A 21,908-nucleotide genomic window follows, 5' to 3' on the forward strand; every position below is an offset into this window, starting at 1 on the left:
ACCATCCCAAGGTAGATGGGAAAGGAGATTAACTTAGAGTCTCAACTGTGGATGATCCCGAGTCACCTGGGACCATAAGGCTGTACCAGGCATGGTAGCTGGGAAGGAGGCGAGGTGGCCTTGAGAGGATGGAATGTGGCCCAGTGATTGGTAGCGCCCTGGCGGGGCTGGCTTGAGGCAGCAAGCAGCTGGGGTGAAGTCAGCTTAGGGCTTCTTTCTCGTGGGTCCTATAGCAACATAGAAGGAAAAATGAAGAGGAAACCTTTGGTTAGATGGTCCTAGATCCCTCCTTGCCGTAAAAGCTGCCATTTCATCCTGAGAACACCCTGTCATCTCCTGTACACTCGAAATACAAATGTGTGAGAGTCCGGCGTGGCAGGGCTGGAGGCTGGCAGCCTGAGAAAGCGGCTCCCTCTGATGGTTCTGTCTCCTCCCGTCTCCTCCCTGCAGTGGTGTTCCCCCAGGATCTGCTGGAGAAGGGCCTTGAAGCGGACAACTTTGCCATGCTGGGACTTGGAGATATCGTCATTCCAGGTGATTGCTGGGGAGAGCGCTGTGGTGGGGGGTGCCAAGGGCTTTACTAGGAGATGGATAGGTAGCCTTACCTGTTGGGAATAGGGAAGATCAGGTGAGGACTTGGCAGATCCCCCTCTGTATGTGTTTGTGCCTTGGGGGGCATAGGGAAGCTCTCTTTCCCTTAATTTTGGACTTTAACCAAGAAAGTGGAGCTGAGCCCTCAGCTTCAGGTAAACGTGTTCAGAATGGCCTTGAATGGATCTCCTAGCCAACCTGGACTTCTAGGCCAGGAGGAGCCCTGCCAGTGGGGAGAAAAAGCCTGCCTGGCCTTTCTCTCACTTCAGGAGGCTGACGAAGCTCCAGGTTTGCATCTTTATCTATCTATGGCTCCTCTCCCTGTCGCCTGTCAGGGATCTGTCTAGCTCCTAGTTCCTTTAAAGGACTGAGAGAGATTCCCATCGTCCTCAGCAGTGGGTCCGTCTGACTGTGAGAAAGGTCTCCTGCAGAGGATGGGACTGTGGCTCAGTAGCAGAGTGAAGCTTAGCATGCAGGGACGCTGGGTTCATCCCCAGCATCACTCACACACACACACACACACACACACACACACGCGCGCGGCGCGCGCCATAGGACAGTGTGCTGGCTGGTGACAGCACCTGCCACTCCCTCCCCAGGCACTGTGGTGGGTGCTGTGCTGGGTCATTTTGCTGTTCCCAGCAAGTCCAGGGAATAGAGGGAATTTGTGATCCAGGTTGAAGAAGCAGGTCTACTTGTCTGAGAGATTGGGCTTGACATACCCCACCCCAGGTAACGCAGGAGAGATTTGAGTCCTTCAGTAAGAATGATGACATGTGCCTATGACCCCAGACACAGAGACAGGAGGATCATGAATTCAAGGATAGCCTGGTTAAGTGGTCAACAGTGTCTCAAAACACAATTGAATTCCAATCCCCTGGCAAAGGGCAGAGACACTGCATTGGTGGTGGTGGTCAGGGACAGAGTAGATTGTGGTCCTGTGTTCATCCTAGGTGGGATGCCTGGCTTGGTGGCCAGAGCGGTCTTTAAATAGAATGCCTTACAGCAGTGGCTCTCAACCTTCCAAACGCTGCGACCCTTTAACGCAGCTCCTCATGTTGTAGTGATACCCCACCATAAAGTTATTTTCGTTGCTACTTCATAACTGTAATTTTGCTACTGCTATGGATCATAATGTAAATATTGGTCTTTTGACCCCAAAGGGCTTGCATTGCCGCCCATGGGCTGAGAACTGCTGCCTTACAGAGACCCAGTGTCTAGCTTCGCCAGTCTCCTCAGTGCATGGTTCTGGGCTTTAGGAGTGGACACATCCTCTCCTTAATAGTTCCTTCAGGATCCGTATGTGGCTCCAAATCTTCCAGCAGTCACCCAGCCCAGAAAGCAGCCTGTTGACCCCCAGGCTGTTAGTATACCAGCACAGCCCCTGCCCCTGCTTTAGTTGAGGAGCTGTTACAAGAATCAGTCACCAGGGGGCGCTGAGCTCCAAACACTGTAGGAAAGGCCGCTCTGGTCAGCTTTTTCCATCCAACTCGCCTCTCACAGTCCTCGCCGAGAATGACTCGGCTCCCTCTTGAAAATTAGCAACAAAGGGTGGGGAGTGTAACTCAGTGGTAGAGCCCGTGCCCAGCCTGCACAGGGTTCCAAACACAACACTGCAAAAAATACCTATTCATCGTGCTGGATAGGCTTCTGATGGCCACCGTGCTTCAGTTCTTGAGAGGCTGTCCTTAGCTAAATGAGACTCAGTCTCTGTCCTGTGTGAGCCCGAAGGCCAGTGAGGGGGGAAGATCTGTAAAGGATGTGGTGTGTGCGGCATGCAGAGGTTGGACTGGCTGGCTCTGTCTGAGACTGGGGATCCTGGGGTATCTGGACTTGGTTTTGAAGTGTAGGCCAGGTGTTAAGGGACAGAGTTAGCATTCCTGGGCTCCTGTGGGACCTCCCAATGGTCTGCTTCTTGCTCCAGCCAGGCAGCAGCCACAGGGCTCTCTCTAGACCTGTTTAGGCTCTCCTGCCCAGAACTCTTCAGCGGGCTATGTTCCTTGCTCGGAATATAGACCCAAGCCTGCTTGCTGTATGACGGTCTGTGCTGGGTGTCTCCCTCCTGCAGCTCAGAACATGCCTTCCACTCTCCCCTGGCCAGTGTCACTTTGAAGAAGCCCTCTCCAGACTAGATCCCAGCCAGACCACCTTTTATGACACAGAAGTCTGTTTTTCAGTTAGAGCAGGCCTAGATTGAATTCCCCGTTGCAGTCTGTCAGAGCTGGTGTCCTTCTCCCTCCCGTCTTGGCCCTCGGCTGAGCTCTGGGACTCTGGCTTCCCTTGATCCTAGGCCGTGCCTGGTCAGAGGGGAACAGACAGTGTCTGTTGTGACAGTGTGGCGCTGTGGTGGGGACCAGGCCAGGCTCCTTCACTTGGCTGCCCCTCTTCTCCCCAGCCCTGGCTTGCTAACCCTGCCTTTTCCCTTTCAGGGATTTTCATTGCCTTGCTGCTTCGTTTTGACATCAGGTAAGCAAGGGGGGCCGGGCCTGGCCTGGCCTGGGGTTCTCCCAGCATTCTCCAGCTATCAGGAGCCCAGAGCAGGTACCTCCACCCACACATCCAGAGAAATTCTCATTTCACCTGCGTTCTGAAGATTTGAGTGTTTGGGGTTTTTGTTGTTGTTTGTTTTTGTCCTTTTAAAGTCCTTTTAGTTGAGATTGGTGCTTGGCGCCCTGAGCCCTTGGCGGCTAGTCTCACCTCAGGAGCCTCCACCTCACGTCCACGGTGGTGAGCAAGAGTTCCCACTGAGTCTCCTGTGCCGGTCTGTGGAGAGTGCTGAGCACAGGCTGACCTCAGTGGCTTTGGGGAAAGCGAGCTGCAGGCATCGTTTGCCAGGCCGCACTCGAGTCACTGGTCAGTCTAGCTGGTCCCTGTGCTCTCCCTCCACGTGCTTTTATGGCTGTGGTAGAAACTAAACATAAGGCTGGACTGGAGCCGAGAGAACACTTGCCAAGCATGCACGGGGCCGGACTCAGTCCCCAGCAGGGCCTTGCCCCAGCCTTACATTCTGTGGGGAAAACCTAGAACCCGAATTGCTTTTTCTCCCAAGAGATTTTTATGGCTAATAGTCTTACAGGCCGTTTTTAGATTATAATATTTGTTATTTACAAATAGGCTTATGGCGTTCCCATTTTGCAAAGATATAAACTGAATATGAAAAAGTAAAGGTAACTTTACTACAGAGACTTAACTCGGGCAAGTACAGGGTGCATGGCCCTCCAGGCCCCCAGCTGAGAGAGCGCTCTCCCACGTACATCAACTGCAGAGAGTTCCCTAGAAAGGATGTTCCTACTCTAACCCTTCTTTCTGCCTTCCTTGAAGCTTGAAGAAGAACACCCACACCTACTTCTATACCAGCTTCGCGGCCTACATCTTCGGCCTGGGCCTCACCATCTTCATCATGCACATCTTCAAGCATGCCCAGGTGAGCAGAACAGCCTTGCTGTGTCCAGAGTGCGTCCCTGACAGTAAGAGAACTCAGAGAGCTGCTCTGTCACCTGCACAAGCAGCCCTGAGGTGGGCACCCTGCGGTGGGAGCAAAACAAGGTGTTTGGTTGTTTTTGACTCGTGGGAATGTGGCCGCTGTTGCTCCAGGCAAATGGTTTTTTCAGCACACCACTGTCTCCACTAGAAAAGCAGACATTTTTGCCAGAGTTCTCTACCTGATTTCCGCCTGCAGCCCATAAGCCAGCTAGTACGTCACGTGGCCATTCCAGCTGCAGGAGGAGGCTGGGGAAGAGAGGATGGCTTCCCAGGCAAGCTAGCATGGACGAACAAAGAGCAGGATTGGGGAGAGTCAGGTGTTTCGGCCAAGTGAAAGCTAGCTACACCCACCCCAGGAAAGCCAAGGCTCCGCCGCCTCCTCCCACCAAGGTGGGCTCTACCACAGTGAGCTGTGCCAGGCTTTTTCTTTTAGGCCACCAACCAGCTCCCAAGTCATGACAGAGACTTGCTCCTGGTTTCGAATGCTCAGCTAGCTTAGGCGCGTTTCTGGCTAGCTCTTTAGTTTAAATTACCGTTTCTCTTTACCTACCTTTTGCCTCGGGCTTTTTCCCTTTCTTCTGTAGAACTTACTTTCACTGTTTCTCTGTGGCTGGCGGGCTTCTTGCTCTGGGCGCGTCCCTCTCGCTCTCCTTCTCTCCTTTTGAGCCTGGATTCCTCCCATTTATTCTCTGCCGCCAGCCCCACCTATCCTTTCTCCTGCCTAGCTATTGGCCATTCAGCTTTTCATTAGGCCAATCAGGTGCCTTAGGCAGGCAAGGTGAAACAAATGGAGCACATCTTGACATAATTAAAACACACCTTTACATCGTTAAAGCAGTGCAGCGTGAGCAGATGTAACACACCTTTGCACAGTTAAAGCAATATGCTGCAGCAGTGAACAGCCTGTGTGAAGGTTGGGGTCTCAGGGGCCTGGAGAGGGGAGGCCGGTAGGGACTGAGCAGGCAGGATGGCCTCTTCTCTTGGCTTAAGAAACACAGTGCACATACCAAATCCTGTGCTCCTGAGGTCTTAGCACGTGAGGAAACTGGAGCTGAGGTGCCACCCAGTTAGTGGGTAGTAGAGCTAGGACTTGGCCTGAACATTGTACAAACGAGGCCCAGACTGCAAGGACAGTGTGTGGGGCAGAGGCCAAGGAAGCCCCAGGGGAAGCAGTGGACTCCTCTCTGGGACTCGGGCCAGGTTCCAAATTTCCTCATTCATTAATAAAAGCAGAAAAAGAGTGGCTTGGGGGATGGGGTAAATCAATGTAATCCCTCAGAGCTCCACTATCTAGATAATGCATTCCCACACCTCCAGCACAGCGTCGCCTTCTGTGAGTTCGGTTACCCACAGCCCAAACATATTCAATCAGAAACTCTAGTTTTAAATGCCATGCATCCTGAAGACCAAGATGAACTCTTACTGCTCACATAAGCCATTCCTTGATCCAGCCTATCACACTACATACTGCTTACCATTAGACCCCGTGAGCAGTCACTCACCGCCTGCCATACTGTAGTCTTGAGGTGCTCCGGGGATTGGAGGGAGGCTACTGTAGTGTTGCTCCTCACTCCTCCCCTCCCCCAGAGCTCTGTCACATGGGAGCTGCCTTTGAATTCATCACAAGATCAGATTGGTGATCACTGTACCTATGCTAAACCTTCCACAAAGATCCAAGGGTGTGGCTCATAAGCAGAGAAACCCAGAGTGTTCACAGAGCCTTCGCGTTTGTTCAGTTATTTTTGGCACAGCTTATGGTGTGCCTGTGGAGCATGGCATGCGCTTGGTGAGAGGATTAGAGTGCCAGATCAAGACATAGCTTAGAGGCCTTTTCAAGGCCTGTACTATACTTCCCAACCCTGCGTTGGAGTAGGCCAGAGCCATTCGCCTGGCAACCACCAGGTGGCAGGCTTGCCTTCCCAGCAGGAACCGGAAGAGGATCTTGCTCTCGAGCAAGGTGGTGTCCTCCCCATTGTGGAGACACTGCAGACCTCGAGAAACAAATCCCAGGTAATCCGGCTAGCCAGGCCTGCCTGGGCCCAGGCTCCTCCTGGTCCTGGTTCATCCAAATGGCCATCTCCCTGAAAGCCCTTGAAGAGGGGATCCAGGACGTAGGAAGAGCCTGTTGAGTGAGGTTGTCTTTTCCAAGACAATGCAGGCAGTCTCCATGTCTGCTTTGTTCTGGGCGGAGGTCCCTCTGCGGCCTTCAGCTCACTTAGCCTTTTCAAAAGCCTTCCCAGCCAGACACAGTGGCCCATGCCTGTGATCACAGCGCTCAGGAGGTGGAAGCAGGAGGGACAGAGGTTCAGAATCAGCCACACAGCTAATTCAGATAAGCCTGGGTCACACATATAAGACGATGCTGTCTCAGAAAGCCTGGCCCTCGGCTCACTGCCCTGAGCAGTCCAGCTCTCTTTCTCCATCACATTCTCTTTTCTTTTTCTTTTTCTTTTTCTTGTTTTATTTTGTTTCGAGACAGGGTTTCTCTGTGTAGTTTTGGGGCCTGTCCTGGATCTCACTCTGTAGACCAGGGTGGCCTCGAACTCACAGAGATCCACCTGGCTCTGCCTCCCAAGTGCTGGGATTAAAGGCATGCGCCACCACCGCCCAGCTCTCCATCACATTCTCATTGAAGATTTCCCCAGGTGCCATGAGAGAAAAGAAAAGGCAGGCTTGTATCCCTCTGAAAATAGCAAACTTGCTCTCTCTTGAAGGAGCCTTCCCGTGAGCTTGAGGCCACCAGCTCCTCTAGAAGTCCTACATTCTGCCCAAGACTGTCTTGGGCAAGAGAAGGCACTGGACTATACAGGAGGAGGCTTGCTCCAAATCCCGACCAGGCCTTCTCCATCCTCAGAGCTCGGTTTGCTCATCCTTTTGTTAACCTAGGGTTACTGTGTGGAAGAGTCTTGGGTTTGTATGCGTGGGAGTAATGCCTGCAGGAGCCAGCAAAGGGTGTCAGGTTCTGGAGCTGGAGCTATAGGCAGTCGGGAGCCAACGGAACCAAACGGGTCTTCTCCAAGAGTAGTGTGCATTCTTCGCCACTGAGCCGTCCCTCCACCCCCCACAAATTAAACTTGAATGTTAAGTTTGGCCTTCTTTTCCTGCCTCTCCTCACGTTGTTTTCGTCCTGTTTTTAGGGGCCTATGTTGGTTGGTTAGGTTTGTTTGTTTGGTTGTTGTTGTTGTTGTTTGAGGCAGGGTCTCATTTGAGTATCCCTGGCTGGCCTGGAACTCACTGTAGACAGGGTAGCCTATAATTCATAGAGGTCACCTGCCTCTGCCTCCCAAATGCTGGGATTAAAGGTGTGCGCCACCACACCCAGCCTGGTTTTGGGTGTGTGCTTGGTTGGTGGTTGGTGGTTGGCTTTTGTTTGTTTTGTTTTGAGGCAAGTTCTCCCTGTGTAGCTGGGGCAGCCTCGAACGCCCAGTCATTTTCTTGCCTGTCTCCACAGTGCTAGAGTTTCAAGTGTGCGCCACAGTGCCCGCCTTTGTCTACTTTCAGGATAGTTTATCTGTCTCTAGCTGCCCCTTGCACCCCACCTGCAGCCGTGCTGGGAATCAAACCCTAGCATTGCATGAATGTTATGTGAGCACTCTGCCGCTAGACCCCTGCCCGTTTTTTCTTGTTCTGTGACCTGAAAGCTTTTTTGTTTTGTTTTGTTTTGTTTGTTTTATTTGGAGACAGGATTGCTCTGTGTAACAGCCCTGGCTGTCCTGGAACTCACTTTGTAGACCAGGCTGGCCTAGAACTCACAGAACCCACCTGTCTCTGCCTCCCAAGTGCTGGGATTACAGGTGTGCACCACCATCACCTGGAGACCTGGAGGCTTTTAAACCATTCTATGTGTCTTGTTTCTGGGGCTAGCTTAGGGCTTAGAGTACCACCAGCTGCTTCTCACGGCTTGGGGCATGGACCTAAAAAACCCACAGCAAGGACCCAAGAAAGAACGAAGGGCCAGCTCCCCAGATCCTAACTCAGCTTGGCCTCACAGACCTTCTGACCTTGGGCAAATCAGGAACACCATCTTTAGAACTTCGGTCTGAATACTATTATTAAATTCTAGGGTAATCTGTATAAAGTAATGTGGCTCACCACCCACCCAGACCAGTGCAAGAAATGGTCTCCTGAAGCTCATCCTCAGGGGACAGATCCTGTTGTTCTTGGGCCCCAGGCTGGTTTTGTACTGAGAATGATGTCTCTTTAATCTCATCCCATTCATCTCCAAGACCTAACTTGGTGAGCATGGCAAAGAAGCCACCAGTATACCGCATACCTGCCCACCCCCAGGCCCTCTGGAATGCCACGCATACAGACTGAATAGGACAGCAGACACTTGCTCTATCCAAGTCCACCGCCCGTCAGGGGATAGAGACTCTATTCTGCCTAGGATGATCACTTCCACACTGCCGGGGACCTGATGCCGTGCCAGTGGGGGCTTCTCCACAGAGCTGAGGGCTGAGGACAGGAGGAGCTGGGCAGAGGGGGCAAGAATGCCTAGGCAGCTGCAGCTGCACATGCCTGAGTACTGGGGCTGTGGTCGGAGTGAGGTCGGACGGACGGAGGTGGGAGGAGGTGATGACAAGGGTCACGTCTCGTGGGGCCTTTAGGCCGCTGGCAGCATTGATGACTTTAGAGTATCCAACAGGTGTGACGTTCACCTTTAGAGGAAAGGAGCAAGGAGTGACGTCAGGGCCTAGGACGTAGCGCTTCCATCCTCGGCTTAACTCATAGAACTGAGACCTAGACTGTCCCCTCCCTCTAGAACGTTAGCCCTTCTCTGCCCAAAGGGGGTGGTCACAGCCATGGAGGTGAGCTGGAACCACCAGGAAAAGCCTCAAGCGTTGGGGACAGTCTCCTTTTCTCCCAGCTTTCTCGGGAGTCTCAGCACAGACTTGGAAGTAGGGGACGTGGAAAGCAGAGCATATGAGAGTGAAAGCCAGTGAGCAGGAGTCACGCTAACACCGACCGCGGCTGGCTAACGGTCCTGTCTGGCTACCGTCCTTGTCGCCATCATTACAGTGTTTCGTGAGCATTACTAAAGTGCAAGGCTCTGCCCCAGCCTAGGCTGCAGGCTTCTAGGAAGAGAGCCGGCCGAGAAGGAGCAGCACTGAGCCGCTCTCTGTGATGCAGACACTACCTGAGGAGCCTGGGAGCGCTGCGCCCTTTCCTGCAGCGCATGCTTTCCCTCCCAGGGAGGAGCAGCCCTGGTTTGGGACTCCAGCCCTGTGTTTGGCTCAGCCACTGACTCACTCTGCAGACCTGGGTCTGAGCTGTCCCTCAGTCAGGTCCGGAAGAGGGTGGAGTGCCTGGCCTCACATTCTCTGTCTTTTCCCAGCCCGCTCTCCTGTACCTGGTTCCTGCCTGCATTGGCTTTCCTGTCCTGGTGGCACTGGCCAAGGGAGAAGTGGCCGAGATGTTCAGGTAAGGCGGGGTGGAGCAGGCATGCAGACGGCCCTCGCGCACCTGCATGGCCTGCCGGATCACATGAGCATGTCTCCAAGGGAGTGTTCCCACCACCTGTTCCTTTCCGCCGCCGGTGACCAGCTGCCTGGCCTGTGGTCACCAGTGGGACCCTCCCTAGGAGCCAGGGGAGGTCTAGTCTAGGGCAGCCCATACCACGCGCCTACTGTGTCTTAAAGGGATGGCTGCCTGCTCTCCTGGGCCTTGGATCACAAGCTAACTCTGCCAGGTGGCTTGAGGCTCATTTCCCCCCCCCCCACCCACCCACCGCCGCCGTGTTTGCATGTTCTAGGACAAGGACACCTCCACAGGAAGTCATGTCCATCCCCATCCAGATGCCTCTGTAGCCATACCCCACAGCTTGTTTTCGATACACAGTCCCCTTCCTCCCTGGCTGCTGCCATATCTGCCACACCTTGTGCACCGCCCCAACCCTACCCCAGGGCCCGCATGACTCCCAGCAGGTGTCTGCTCCCAGGCACCATCAACCCTGTCTGCCAAAGGCCTAGAAATAGCTGCCAGCTACTGTTAAAGCTGCCCACTCGGGCCCTTCACCCAACTCCACCTGCTTGGCCTTAAGTTGTCCCCCGAGTGCCTGCCACGGCCTCCTGTGCACCTGGATGCCTCAGGGCCGCAGATGACTCACCCCTTCCCCGTGCCTGCCCTGCCTGGAATCCCCAGCTCCCGGCCTGCCCTCGGAAGCCCGCCCACCCCTATCTTCTGGCATGCAGCTGATCCTTGAGGTCAGCACTTACCATCCCTCCCTCTGCACATCCATGCTTGGAGAAACTTCTGAACCACCCCCTGTATCCTCAGCAGCTTGAGCTCTGAGCACCCAGCCAGAAGGTGCCCGCCCCCCAAGGCCCCATTCCTAAATGTTCTTCTGTGTAAGCCCCACCCTGCCCAGAAGGTCCTTAGGGAAAAGCAGGTAGCCTTTCTCTCCTCTGTCCTCTCCCATTCTCAACCTGGTCTCTTGCGCTTTTTTCTCTTTCACTGCCACTCCCCTTTTGAAAAGTTCGTTCACTGATTGGTTCTTGAGTGGATTGCACATTTGCATGGTTCCAAGTGCCCTTGCTGGGGCTAGAGAGTTGACTCAGCAGATAAGAGGACCTGCTGCTCTCCCAGAGGACTCTAGTTCGGTTCTTAGAACCCACATTGGGCAGCTGACAACCATGTCTCTGGGGGGACCTGAAGCCTCCATGGGGCACCTGTACTCCGCACATGTACTCACCTGCACCCATGTACATACACACACACATGTGCCAACTCCCATAAGTTGTCCTCTGACCTCATAAGCACCATGGCACACACAAGTAATGTATTTGTCTCAGTCACTGTTCTGTCGCTGTGAAGAGACACCGTGACCAAGGCAACTCGTGTGGAAGGAAGCATTTGACTGGGGCTGGCTCACGGTTCGGAGGGTTAGCATCGTTGCAGGGAGCGTGGTGGCATGTTTGATGCTAGGGCCGGAGCTGAGAGCTGCATCCCGGTCGGTAGGCTGAGAGTGACTGGGCCGGCACGGACACTCTTCCTCCAGCAAGGCCACACCTCCTAATTCTTTTCAAGTAGTGCCACTCCCTGATGACTAAACATTCAAATATATGAGACCAGGGAGAGAGCTTGGTCAGCAAAGTGCCTGCTGCGTAAGAATTAAAACCTGTGTTTGGATACTCAGCACCCAGTTGGATATAAAAAAAAAATTTCCCCATTTTTATTTATTTAGTTTTCTATTATCAGCTTGATACAGTATAAATTCTTATCCTAATAGTGAAATGTTTCACTAAAGCTTGCCCAGTGATTGGGTAAACCCAAAACTTATTATAAGGCACAGTCATCCTAGGGTCCCCCCTGCTATGTAGCCTCCCTGGATCTGTGGGTTGCAGTTTGATTGTCCTTTGCTTTATATCTAGAATCCACTTTTGAGTGAGTACATAACATGTTTGTCCTTCTGGGTTTGGGTTACCTCACTCAGGATGATATTTTCTAGTTCTATCCATTTGCCTGCAAATTTCATGCTGTCATTGTTTTTCTCTGCTGAGTAGTACTCCATTGTGTATATGTACCACATTTTCTTAATCCATTCTTTGGTTGACAGGTTTCTAGGTTGTTTCCAGGTTCTGGCTATTATGAATAATGCTGATATGAACATAGTTGAGCATGTGTCTTTGTGGTACGATTGAGCATTCCTTGGGTATATGCCCAAGAGTGGTATGGCTGGGTCTTAAGGTAAATCGATTCCCAATTTTCTGAGAAACTGCCATACTGATTTCCACAGTGGTTGTATAAGTTTGCACTCCCACCAACAGTGGAGGAGTGTTCCCCTTGCTTTTTCATATTCGCAGCTGAGCCTGTGTCTTATGGTGTTGCGTGCCTTAATCCCTGTACTTAGAAGATTGAGACAGAATATCACTGATTTCAAAACCAGCCCTTACTATATAGCAAGCTCTGGGCCAGCAGCCTGGGTGGCAAAATAAAACCTTGTTTCAGCCAGGTGCACACCTGTGGTCCCAGCTACTGGGGAGGCTGAGACAGGAGGATTGCTCAAGTCCAGAAGTTCTGGACTGTGGTGTGTCATGCTTATCAGGTGTCCACACTAAGTTCAGCATCAATATAGTGACTAAAAAGCCTGGCATGGTGATACATACCCTTGATCCTAGCATTCAGAAGACAGACGCAGCTACATCTCTGTACAGTACAATCTCAGCCCATCCAGGGCAACATTGTAAAATCCTGTCTCTAAATTAATAAATAAAATTTTTGAAGTTCAGAAAGTTGTTAAAAAGAGAGCTAGGAAGATGGCTCAGCAGTTAAGAGCACTTCTTACCCTTAAAGAGAACGTGGTTTTGGTTCCCAGCACCCCCGGGGCAGCTCACACCCTTCTGTAAACTCCAGTTCCAGGGATCCAACACATTCCTCTTACATCTGCAGGCACTTGGTGTGCATGCATAAATGCAGGCCAAACACACACGTACAGAAAATGGAAGTGATTTTTTTTTTTCGTTTTTCGAGACAGGGTTTCTCTGTGTAGTTATGGTGCCTGTCCTGGATCTCGCTCTGTAGACCAGGCTGGCCTCGAACTCACATAGTTCCGCCTGGCTCTGGCTCCCAGTGCTGGGATTAAAGGCGTGTGCCACCACCGCCTGGCATGAATTTTTTTAAATGGGTGAGATGGCTTACAAGGTAACGTTGCTTGCTGCCAGGCTTGAGGACCTGAGTTTGATCCCAGAAGTTGTCCTCTGACCTCCTCACAAGCACCATGGCACACACGAAGGTTGTTTTGTTTTGTTTTATTTTGTTTTAAACCAACTAGGGAGCTAGCTCGGTTATTAATGTGCCTCCTGCACCAACATGAAGACCTGTATTTGGATACCCAGATGGGCAGAGTGGCACACATCTGTAACCCTAGCTTTGGGTGGGACAGACATACAGATCCTTGGAGCTCACTGGACAGCCAATCTTGCCAATAGGTGAGCTGTGGTTCAGTAAGAGACCCTGTCTCAAAACATAAGGTGCAGAGTTATAGAGGAAGACAACATTAATCTCTGGCTTCCACACTCACACACAGACACCACACACACAGACACGGCACACACACACACACACACACACACACAGACACGGCACCGCTGTGAGAAGGGAGGATAGCCTCCTACCCTGGCCTGCGGGAGGCCAGTTCTTACAGACCTTCAGAGACATCTGTGCACTGACAGGATCTCCAGCATCTTCTCTGCACTTTGGTGCTTTTCCTGTGTGGTGTTTTAGAGGGCTGAGGTTCAATCCGGGTCCTCTCTTAGTCTCAGCACATGCTCTCCTGCTGAGCGGCTCCCGGGCACTTCGTGTGTTGCGGAACAGCATATGTTGGAGACACTAGTTCACAGTGTGCCAGCCCAGCACCGCAAGCCCTCCTTCACACTTGTTTGCAGTGGTGCATCTTCCCCCAAAACAGCACGGGCTGCTTTACCACAGTGGAGGGCAAGTGCAAGCCAGGTGACCAAGAGCAGTGTTCTGTGCTCCTCGGGAAGGAGGTCTCTGTCCTTCCTTCCTCTTCCCCTCTCCATCTACTTGTTCTGTCTTCTCTGTCTGTCTCTTACACAGCTACGAGTCCTCGGCCGTAATCCTGCCTCATACGCCGAGGCTCACTCACTTCCCCACTGTCTCGGGCTCCCCTGCCAGCCTGGCCGACTCCATGCAGCAGAAGCTGGCTGGCCCTCGTCGCCGGCGCCCGCAGAATCCCAGCGCCATGTAGTGCCCAGCGGGTGCCCACCTGCCCGCTCCCCCCACTGTCCTGGGCCTAAGGTAGGGCAGAAGCTCTAGCCCTGGTGTCAAGTCATGGAGTGTGGCTGGGGCTGATGGCAGGAGGCAGCTCTTCACAGCCACCAGCACTTGCTGCCCAGCCCCAAGGCAGAACCTTGGGGTGCTCACCCACAGAGGGAAGTCACATGAGATGAGCATGAGTAGCCTGTGAGACTAGCAAACACCATGACTGCCTGCTTGTGTGTTTGCCCCTGAACACACCACTTTCTCCTCTATGGCCTTCATCCATCAAGCAAGCACCTGGTGCCCACCTAAACCAGGCAGGAAATAGGCATTATGCTTGAATGGGCACAGGTGCTCAGTAAGCAGAGCCCCTGGTAAGACCTAGTGTGTCCATCCTAATGAGCAGCACTCTGCTGTTTGCCAGACCAGTCCTCACCCAGGGCTGAGCTCTAACTCCGCCATGTGCCCCAGGAGACAGCTGGTCTCCCCGAGTCTCATCCCTAGTGCTATCTGCTGCTTTCCAGCAGAAGGTTCGAGAAGTTTAGTGTTGACCCACACAAGTCCAGGCCCAGCCTCTCCCATTTGCTGCTGTCCTTACAGCCCTTTGGCAGCACAGGGCACAGAGAAAGCCAAGCAGGGTGTCCACGAGGACACCCAGAAGGCTGGGGCCAGGTACTGGCAGAGGCCAGGCTTGAGATGCGGGGTCCTTGTGATTCCCTGAGATCGCAACGAGAGGGGGTGGCGAAGACTCTGCCCTCAGCATCCTCTCAGTGTGTTCCTTTGTTTTCCGGTCAGTTACGAGGAGTCAAACCCGAAAGATCAAGCAACTGGAACCGAATCCAAAGAGGTGACAACAGAGACGTCAGCATCGAAGAAGCTAGAGAAGAAGGAGAAGTGAGGCGGCCGCTGCCTGACCCTTGAGGGCCAAATCGGACAGACGGGACGGCCTGTGGGATCCCGACAGGACCTGCAGGAGGCGAGGGTGGCTCCAGGACGGGGAGCGGGCCGCTGCTGCCTGTTTCCCTCTCCCCTTTCTCTGGCTTCCTCTGCTGCTCCTCATCCCCTGCAGGCCAAGGAAACCCTCTGCTTCTTCTTTCCCCAGGAGCCAGGTGGGAGCCGAACGTGGTTTTTAGATTTTGTATTGTGGACTGACTCACATTAAAAACTCATCCCATGGCTGTCGGGCACTGTGCTCCTGGGGGGTTCCCAGCTTCACCTAGTGTCTTGTGCTAAGCTCACGAGGTCTCTGCAAGCCCCTTCTTGGGTGCCCACCCCATTGCCAAGCCAGAAGAGGGTGGGTCCTCACGCACCTTCTTCCCCGGCCTGTGGTTTTCCTCACCACGCTCTTCCAAACCCTTGGGGACAGTGAAGGTGGTGGGCAAGTGCTTGTGTCCCGCTGGCCTTGGCATGAGGAGATGAGAGACTCACGGGCACCTGACTCAGGGAACTGTAACCGTGGACAGGCGGCTCTCCCTGGGCTTGCTGTCCATCTGGCTGGAGATCAAAGCTCCATCTTTCCCATTCTGCCCATTCCTGGGCTTCCCAACATAAAGCCCAGATCTTCAGAGAGCCTGGGTTAGGAAGGGAGTAGGCTCCGGTGACTAGAAGAGGCCATCCGGGGACAGGAGTTAGGGGTCCCAATGCCAGAGTTTTCCCTCACCTCTGACCTTCAGGAGAGTCCGGAGACAAGGGAAGGGCAGCTCTTCCCTGTCCAGGGTTCAGGTTTAATGCCTAAAAATAACAGATTGGAAGTAGCCAGAGAATAAACATGGCCAGACCCTGGGAGTGAGAATACAGGGGTTGAGTCTTCCCTGGGTTCCGATGTGGACCAATGTGTTAACACATTGTTAGCCTCACCGTACAGATGAGGAAATGAGGGCAGCTTGCCCTCAGACATGGATGTGACCTCAAGTGGTTGTCCAGCTCAGTGTACTGAAGCACTGTGCTCTTCTCCAGGCCTTCTAAGACCAAGTCACTGTAGCTGGTATGCTGGGCCCCTCTGAGTCAGCCACCCAACTTCTCTGGGTCTAAAATTCTATGGAGAGGAAAATCTCAAAGGCTCCTCCAGCCAGGGGATCTCTTTAGGGGCTTCTCGGATCTCTGCAGGCTTGTACTGCCTTCAGGGGGAGGCCGTGTGGTCCTGGAACAAAGCCCCTCTGAGGGTGGCAGATGGGGCAGGCAGCCCAGGCACACAGTGTGGTTGGCTTCTACAGCCCACAGCCCACAAAGGCCTCATTGAGTCACAGCCGACCCCCAGCAGAGGCTGAGGTGGCAGTGGCGCCGGGCGCCTGCCACCTAATGACCGTCCTGGCCCGGCCAGATGTTCCACAGACCTTGTAGCACCGATCAGGGCCTGCCTGGCCAACCAGCCACAGAGGCCACTCCAGTTCCAATTAACCAGCTTCAGCTGAGCAAACAGCGGGCAGCGGGGCCCAGCCTGGGCGGTAGGCCCGGCCAGCAGAGCCTCTGAGTCTAGACTCCAGATGTGAACCGCCACCGCCTGAGCCCCATGGAAAAATGGCACCAGGCCGGGCACGCACTGGTCCTGCACACTGGGGTACGGGGTGGGTGGGTGGCAGGGCCTCCGGTGGGCCTGGGGCCAGGCTCACCCTGGGGTGTGGGGGGGGGGATCCTCGGGAAGCTGCTTTCAGACAGATTTCCCCTGATTTGTGATGTTCTCTGTGTGCCTTGGCTTCTCCTGGTTGTAGCAGGAGGAGGCTGTTAAGAGTAAGACTATCCCTGCAAGAGACCCCAATACTCCATACGAACCGGGTACGCATGTGGCCAGCATTGTGCTGGTATTCTAGAAGTAGTTGGTTGTACCCCTGTGTAGTGAATGCCTGTCATCCCAGTACTTGTAGAGGCAGCAAGCTGAGAGGAGCCTGGTCTACATCCAGGCCAGCCAGGGCTACATGATGAGAGACCCTATTGCAAAACAAAGCGAGAAAAGCATGATTGGTCATGCTGGTGCCCAACTAATCCCAGCACTCAGGCTAAGGTCCCCTTGACTGCAGAGAGTTCAAGGCCTCTTTATGAGACCCTCTCTCAAAGCCAACGGGAAGATTAATTGTAATCCTATATGGTACCTACCATCCTATTTACAGATAAGGAAACTGAGGCAGTGAGGCCATTAGTAGGTGCCTGGGGGGCGTTTGAACCGTGGTGTCTGGCTTCTAAGCTCATGTTCAGCCACTTCCTGATTCTTTTCCTTAGGGACAGCATAGGGGTGTGGGGATGGAGAGGGTGACGACGTCAAAGGCTTCCCAATTCTGGCTTCCACGATGGGATGGCCGTCCTGACATCTGGCCCCTATCCCCAGCTAAGGGGTGAGAGCTTCCTCCCAGGGCCAGTCCCCATTATGGAAAGTGCGGGGCCCTTCTGTTTCCATGCAGTGTGTCAGACACTAGCTAAGGCACCAAGGACTTAGCAAGGGACTCAAATGGTGGTTCTCCAGAGCTGACATCCTGCAAGATGACATTCCTCCGGGGACACTGATTTAAACAGATGACTGGGTGGACATGTCAAGATGGACGCCGCAGGAGAGGGGCCTCCTGGTCCTGGTGGGCAAAGCAAGGGCCTATGACATCAGCTGCCCTTGCAAAACTAAGTGCCACTGCCACCACACCAAGGGAGGAAAAAAGCCAGGCTGGCTGGGGTCTCTGCGGCGGCATGTACCTCCTTCCTGCTCCCCGACTTTGGACTCCCCACGTGACTGCCGGCCACGGGAGGAGCAGCATCCTGCGGGGTGCGCCAGGAAGGGCCGAGCGAGCGGGAAGGAAAGCGCCACCTCTCCCGCCCCCGCCAAGGCCACACCTGGGCCCCGCAGGCGGTCGGCCCGGCCAGCGCCTGGCTCCAGCGAGTCTGGGCCGCCTCCCTCCGCACCGCGGGGGCCGCCAGCTGGGCTGCTCGCCCGCCCGCGCAGCTTTGCGGCCGGAAGCCATTCGCCTTGGGGGCGTGGTCGGCGTTGGTCCCACCCAAGAAGGCGGGGTCACTGGCCAAGGACAAGCTTCGGAATTCGGTCTGGCTTTACCTTCTCTCCATTGCTTTTCTTTCATCCCAGTCCCAGGGGGCCGAATCTGTGAAAGGTCACGTGCTAGGCGAGCGCTTTATCGCTGAATCTCCAGCCCTGTATTTTGGTGTTCTTACCTGGAAAATGAGGGAACAATTGCCCCCCCCCAACACCTGGCCTAGTGCGGACTCATGCAGGCACTGTCTGTTACATGAATGGATGCGAAGGTCTGCATTGTCTTCGGTGAATACTTCCCTTAGATGAGGCATCCTTTGTTTAATCTGAGCTACGTTTTCCTCTACTTCAAGGGTAGCTGGGGATTAAACAGTCCTTGGAAGCATAGACATCTAGTATATCCTCAGTAAAAGATATTATGGAGGAATCGCCAAGAGGTGAAAAAGCAATATTAAGTGAAAGCTAGGTGTGGTGGCTGACTCCTGTGACACTGGAGTTGGGGTCGGGAGGGAAATGGGGACAGAAGCATCAGGGCTTCACTGCAGAGAGTTTGGACTACATAAGACTATTCTCTCAAAACGAATGTAAGATAAATTTGGAGGTAAAAGATACATAAAATTCCACTTGGAAGATTTCCTTTTCTTTTTCGAGGGTAGTAGTATTTAAAGTGAGTGGGAGCCGGCTGGTTAGTGGCCCAAGCCTTTAATCCCAGCACTCGGGAGGCAGAGGCAGGTGGATTTCTGTGAGTTCCAGGCCAGCCTGGGCTACCAAGTGAGTTCCAGGAAAGGTGCAAAGCTACACAGAGAAACCCTGTCTCAAAAAACCAAAAATAATAATAATAATGATAATAATAATAAAGTGAGTTGTTGGGTTTTGAGACAGGGTCTTGCTATGTAACCCAGGCTAGCCTAGATGAAATTCTATGTATACCAGGCTAGGACTACTAGAAATTTTCTACATATGCAACCTCTTATTTGTTTTTTTGTTTTGTTTTGTTTTGGTTTTGGTTTTTTTTTTTTTTTTTTTTTTTGGTTTTTCGAGACAGTGTTTCTCTGTAGCTTTGGAGCCTATTCTGGACTAGCTCTGTAGACCAGGCTGGCTTCGAACTCACAGAGATCTGCCTGCCTCTGCCTCCCGAGTGCTGGGATTAAAGGCGTGTGCCGCCACTGCCGGCTTTTTTTGTTTGTTTGTTTTGTTTTGTTTTGTTTTCAAGACAGGGTCTCTCTGTGTAGCTTTGCGCCTTTCCTGGATCTTGCTCTGTAGACCAGGCTGGCTTCGAACTCAAAGAGATCCACCTGGCTCTGCCTCCCTAGTGCTGGGATTAAAGGCATGCACCACCACCACCACCACCACCACCACCACCACCACCACCACCCGGCAATTTTGTTCTTATTTGCTTTTTTAAAGATTTTGATCCAAGTCTGGAGAGTTGGCTCAGTAGTCAAGAACACTTGTTGCTCTTGCAGAGGACCTGGGTTCAATTCCCAGAACCCACATGGTAGCGCACAGTTGTCTGTAACTCCAGTCCCAGGGCATTTTACACCATCTTTTGACCACCACAGGCACCATGTACACACATACATACACTCATACACATAAAATAATAAATCTTTAAAAGATAAGAAATCCATCGTGGGGTACCTGCAAGTTTATGGTGTACCTAGATTCGAGGAAATAATTTATCAAATTTCATATTAAATATTTTGATCCAGAGCCTAGGGCCAGAGCTCAGTTGGTAAGCATTGATTTAGAAGGAGGAGGCCCCTAGGCTCAATCCCCTGTGCCAAAACCAAATGGTAACAAGAACCTCAGCAGGAAACAGTAGGATGAGACATGAATGAAAATCTGTCGGACTCCAAATTAAATACACAGAAAGTAAGGGGGGGAAGCTCGTCTCCCTCCCTGGCTTTTCATCACTTCCTCCAGGAGTGAGTCCTAGTCCAAAAGAGGAAAAGGGCCCAGCGGAGAGGGAGAGAAGCCAGAGGCTTTAGGAGTGAGCTGGGGAGCAGTATACCGCCCTTGCACAAAGCCAGACCAGGGAACTTAGAGTTTATCCTAAAGACAATGGGGAGCCAAGGGAGGACTCTGAGCTGAGAAGTGTCATTGTCCTTAATGGGCATTAAAATAAACAAGCCAGGAGGCCAGAGCAGAGACTATGGGTTGGGTAGAAAGGAGAGACAGGGAACTGGAGGCATGCTATAGAGTGGACCCAAGGTCATCCAGATGTCCCTTAGCATGTCCTGACAATTTTCTCATGGCCTCATTCATGTGAATAATCAAGTTCTTACAGCTCACCACTCTAATCAAAAAACAGGACCAGAAGTTGGTAGGCAGAAACAGGTTTACTCAAATGCAGCCTTAGGACTGGGTGTGGTGGTACATGCCCGTAATCCCAATACGAGGTTCAGAAGTTTAAGGCCTCCAGCCAGGCATGAGGTCAATGGTCAGGCAAGACATCTCAGTGGGTTAAGGCACCTGCATCCAAGCCTAGTGACCTGGGGCCTCACGTGCTGGAAGAAGAGAACCAACTCCTGGTAACTGTCCTCCGACTTTTCCACATGTGCTGGAGTATACACTCACCCCTACACACAAAATATAAACAGTTAAAATGTAGGAATTAAAGACTAGCCTTGGCTATGAGAAACTATGTCAAAAGAGAGACAAGTCCAGCAAGATGACCCAGATAGAAAACACCTGCTGCCAAGCCTAATAACCCAAGTTTGATCCTCAGAACCAAGTGGTGGTAGAAGAGGATTGCTTCCTACAACTGTCTCCACCTTGGCATGAACACCCACATACACTAAAATAATGTAATTAAAAAGTTTTATCTAAGCCGGGCGTGGTGGCGCACGCCTTTAATCCCAGCACTCGGGAGGCAGAGGCAGGTGGATCTTTGTGAGTTCGAGGCCAGCCTGGGCTACCAAGTGAGCTCCAGGAAAGGCGCAAAGCTACACAGAGAAACCCTGTCTCGAAAAAAACAAAAAAAAAAAAAAAAAAAAGTTTTATCTAAAAAAAAAAAAAAAAAAAAAAAAATGACCGGGTGGTGGTGGCACACACCTTTAATCCCAGCACTCGGGAGGCAGAGGCAGGCAGATCTCTGTGAGTTCGAGGCCAGCCTGGGCTACCAAGTGAGTTCCAGGAAAGGTGCAAAGCTACACAGAGAAACCCTGTCTCGAAAAAACACAACAACAACAAAAAAAAAAAAAAAAAAAAAAAAAAAAAAAAAAAAAAAGACAGAGATGGCTTAGCGATTGGGAGAGCAGACTGCTCTTCTAGAGGACCTGGGTTCAGTTCCCAGCACCTGGATGGTGGCTCATGGCTATCTGTGGCTCCAGTTCCAGGGGACCCTCACACAGACGTATGTGCAGGCAAGACACCAATGCACATAGAATAAAAATAAATTACATTTTAAAAAAAAACAGAGGAAGAAAAGATGGGGAAAAGAAAAGGGCCCACCTTGCAGAAGGTGGATGAGGAGGCCCTCCACCTTGAATCTCTCTCTCTCTCTCTCAAGGAGACTTAAGGTCACAGAAACTTACAAGGCAAACTACAGGGAACCCATACTCTGGGCAGGGCCTTCCTCAGCCAGGGATGATCCTTCTTCTCCAGCTAGTTACCCAGAACTGAGGAACTTCTCTTTAGCCCAGTTTGAGAGCCCAGGGGGGAGGGGACAGTTCCAAGGCAACTCCTCACATTCCCATCCTCTCCCTTGACAAGTCCTAAGACCGAGTGGGACTACACAGCTCAGTGGAACCACACTGGCCTACCGTGCAAGGCCAGGATTTGATCCTCCACACTGCAAAGAAAAAAAGTTCCAGACCTCAAGATCTCTGGGGCCTGACTGACATGAAAGAATCTGGGCATAGTGCAGAGGTTCAGAAGCGCTGACAAGAACGAGCGGCAGTATTTACCTACCCACCACCCACAGGGGGTTCCAGGTTTGGGGTGTGCTCGAGACACATGTCTTAGGGGTTCCATTGCAATGATGAAACACCACAACCAAAAGAACTTGGGGAGGGCTTTATTTGGCTTACACATCTTGAGTCACAATCCACTGGAGGAAGCCAAGGCAGGAACTCAAATTGGGCAGGAACCTGGAGACAGGCACTGCCGCAGAGGCCATGGAGGAGGGCTGCTTACTGGCTTGTTCTCA

General features: G+C 52.5%; 1 protein-coding gene across 3 annotated transcripts in view; it reads left to right on the plus strand.

Annotated features, from left to right (window-relative positions):
• Hm13 (histocompatibility minor 13) overlaps positions 1 to 14,969 on the plus strand; it is a 38,937-nt gene extending 23,968 nt beyond the window's left edge. Inside the window, exons 8-13 of one of the 3 annotated variants that reach the window (XR_003736414.2) lie at positions 451 to 534; positions 3,021 to 3,057; positions 3,913 to 4,015; positions 9,410 to 9,495; positions 13,630 to 13,830; positions 14,587 to 14,673. Coding sequence is in view for 2 of the 3 variants with exons in the window: in XM_028887542.2 (XP_028743375.1) it covers positions 451 to 534; positions 3,021 to 3,057; positions 3,913 to 4,015; positions 9,410 to 9,495; positions 13,630 to 13,776; positions 14,587 to 14,689 (560 nt within the window). In the remaining variant the exon portion in view is untranslated. Of the gene's footprint in view, positions 1 to 450; positions 535 to 3,020; positions 3,058 to 3,912; positions 4,016 to 9,409; positions 9,496 to 13,629; positions 13,831 to 14,586 lie in introns of all 3 variants that reach the window. The other 2 variants (XM_028887542.2, XM_028887541.2) reach the window with 2 other exon arrangements.
• Positions 14,970 to 21,908: the final 6,939 nt, after the last annotated feature.

Source organism: Peromyscus leucopus, chromosome 4 (assembly GCF_004664715.2).
Source record: "Peromyscus leucopus breed LL Stock chromosome 4, UCI_PerLeu_2.1, whole genome shotgun sequence".
Classification (NCBI taxonomy): Eukaryota; Metazoa; Chordata; class Mammalia; order Rodentia; family Cricetidae; genus Peromyscus; species Peromyscus leucopus.